Raw genomic sequence first — 2,396 nt, 5'->3', positions numbered from 1 at the left:
CATGATCGAAACAGTGAATTGTATGGCATGTGGATCAAGTGCTAACAAAACTGTGAGAGAAGGAAAGGAAAGCACATGACGGCATGCGACCTTCCAGACTGGGCACTCTGGTTATGGTATCTGACATGGCCCTGAGGGATTGCAAGATGAGAGAAGGAGCGGGACTTCAGGACAAGGTGACAGATGGTAGTGCTGGGAACAAGCTTCTCCCACTGGCCAGGGGGCAAAGCCAGGTATTTTCTAGGCCCTGAAGTGAAGAAGTGACACGGAAGGCGCAGAGGGGATGGGCTGCTGGGCGCTCAGAAGAGAAGTGGGGAGTCACTGTGGCCAATGAAGGAGAGGGCTACCTGATGGGAAAGTGCAGTCGAAGGGTCCAGACGGAGAATCCCTAAAGTCATTCAAGGAAAATTCCAACATCATATGGCCGTTGATAACCTTTGGTCCTCATCGTCTCTCCTCCTTGGAGGCAGAGGTGGAGCTAGACTTCCACTAACTCACCCTCACAGCAGGCCACAGTGGAGCAGCAGACAACCTGCTAACAGAGAAACAAAGAGTTTTATTGAAGGGAAAGGAAAAATAAAGTTTCACCAAACAGGCATCCATAGGAGCACCTAGGCAAAAGGCAAGAGAGAGCACAATTTTTATTTAGTGGAAGCAACAAAGGCAGGCACAGAGAAAGGGAGGAGCATGGGGAAAAGGGACAGGGATGTGTTAAACTATAATCTTAAACATTAATCTTAAACTATAATCTTAAATAGTAAGTTTATTGGCTTTATTCTGAGAATGTTTGACTAGACATTCTGCCAGGAATAAATCGAGCCGGGGCTGTATATCTGCCTCTCCCTTCATCTGAAGGTGGCAGGCTTAGGGGTGAGCTAGCTGCCGGTTTACAAGAGTAGGCAAGAATGGAGCAGAAGATGACAGTGAGTGAAAATGAAGCTTGAGTAAGATTTAATTAATTGATGCAGACCTCACCTTGGTTACAAAGTTATGAGACAGTTATTCATTTTCTGTTAACATTATTGATTTGAATCCTATTTCCCAGCTTCCAGGGACATGCTTGAACAAAGCAGTCTCTTTACGACAAGCCGAGTAAACACTTTTTTTTTTTTTTTCTGAGCATTTTATTTTTTAAAATTTTCTAAGTTTTATTGGCATATAATTCGCATACCATACAATCCAATAGCTCAGTCAGAAGTAATTACGTCTTAAAATTATGCTAAAAATTTTTTTAAACGGGGGGGGGGGGAAACTTTGTTATTGTAGAGATCTCTTCATTCACTCCGCCTAGAGATCATTTCACCCACTGCTCTGTTTGGCAGCCAGTCTCTTGTCTCTCTCTTCAGCAATGGTGAGGCGGATACCTTTTCCTCGGGGAAGAGAAATCCACGGTTTGTTGCCTTTTCCAATAACGAAAATGTTGGAAAGCTGGGTGGCAAAGCTATTGCCATTGGCATCTTTCACATGAACGACATCGAAAGAGCCAGGGTGTTTCTCTCTATTAGTGATCACGCCAATTCTTCCCAGGTTAGCACCTCCGGTCACCATGCACATGTTGCCTGTGTCGAACTTGATGAAATCAGTAATCTTTCCGGTCTCCAAATCAATCTGAACGGTGTCATTCACCTTGATGAGAGGATCAGGATAGCGGATGGTGCGAGCATCGTGAGTCACCAGGTGAGGGATTCCTTTTGTGCCCACAAAGATCTTCCTTACTTTGCACAACTTGTACTTCGCCTCCTCAGGTGTAATACGATGAACAGCAAAGCGACCCTTGGTGTCATAGATCAGACGGAAATTCTCTCCGGTCTTGTCAATGGCGATGACATCCATAAAACCAGCAGGGTAGGTTATATCAGTTCGGACTTTGCCATCAATTTTAATGAAGCGTTGCATGCAAATTTTTTTAACTTCATCTCCAGTCAGAGCATACTTAAGTCTATTTCTTAAGAAAATGATCAGTGGGAGACATTCTCTCAGCTTGTGGGGACCAGTGGATGGACGAGGAGCAAACACACCGGTGAGTTTGTCCAGCATCCAATGCTTTGGAGCAGCTACACGCTTCAGGTGCTTTTTGGGACCACGAGCCATGGCAGCAGCGGCACAGTAGTGAACTCACGCGGCTGAGTAGCGTACTCCCTGGAGGCGAGACCGGAACAGGCCCGAGTAAACACTTTTAATGGACACTTTCAACAAATAATTTTTCATCCAACTCAGAATTCTGACTCTTGCGCTCTGTCTCCCAGCAATTATGCTTTGGCCCCAAAAGATGAATTTCTTATTTAAAACAGTGGAAGTGAAGATTTCAGTTAAATTTAGAATGAAGTTTTAATTTAGGCCTGAATTTATCCCATTTCAATTATATAAAGTTGTCTTGCCTTTGGGATCTGTGGTAG

General features: G+C 44.4%; 1 protein-coding gene across 1 annotated transcript; it reads right to left on the bottom strand.

Moving 5' to 3' along the window:
• Positions 1-1,100: 1,100 nt before the first annotated feature.
• On the bottom strand, positions 1,101-2,138 carry LOC142444910 (small ribosomal subunit protein eS4, X isoform-like). The gene has a single exon (XM_075546275.1). It carries the CDS (start codon positions 2,089-2,091, stop codon positions 1,300-1,302), a length of 792 nt encoding a protein of 263 aa, XP_075402390.1. The 5' UTR covers positions 2,092-2,138; the 3' UTR covers positions 1,101-1,299.
• Between the last annotated feature and the right edge of the window lie 258 nt (positions 2,139-2,396).

Source organism: Tenrec ecaudatus, chromosome 4, assembly GCF_050624435.1.
Source record: "Tenrec ecaudatus isolate mTenEca1 chromosome 4, mTenEca1.hap1, whole genome shotgun sequence".
Classification (NCBI taxonomy): Eukaryota; Metazoa; Chordata; class Mammalia; order Afrosoricida; family Tenrecidae; genus Tenrec; species Tenrec ecaudatus.
This window is presented reverse-complemented; position numbering and strand designations above follow the sequence as displayed.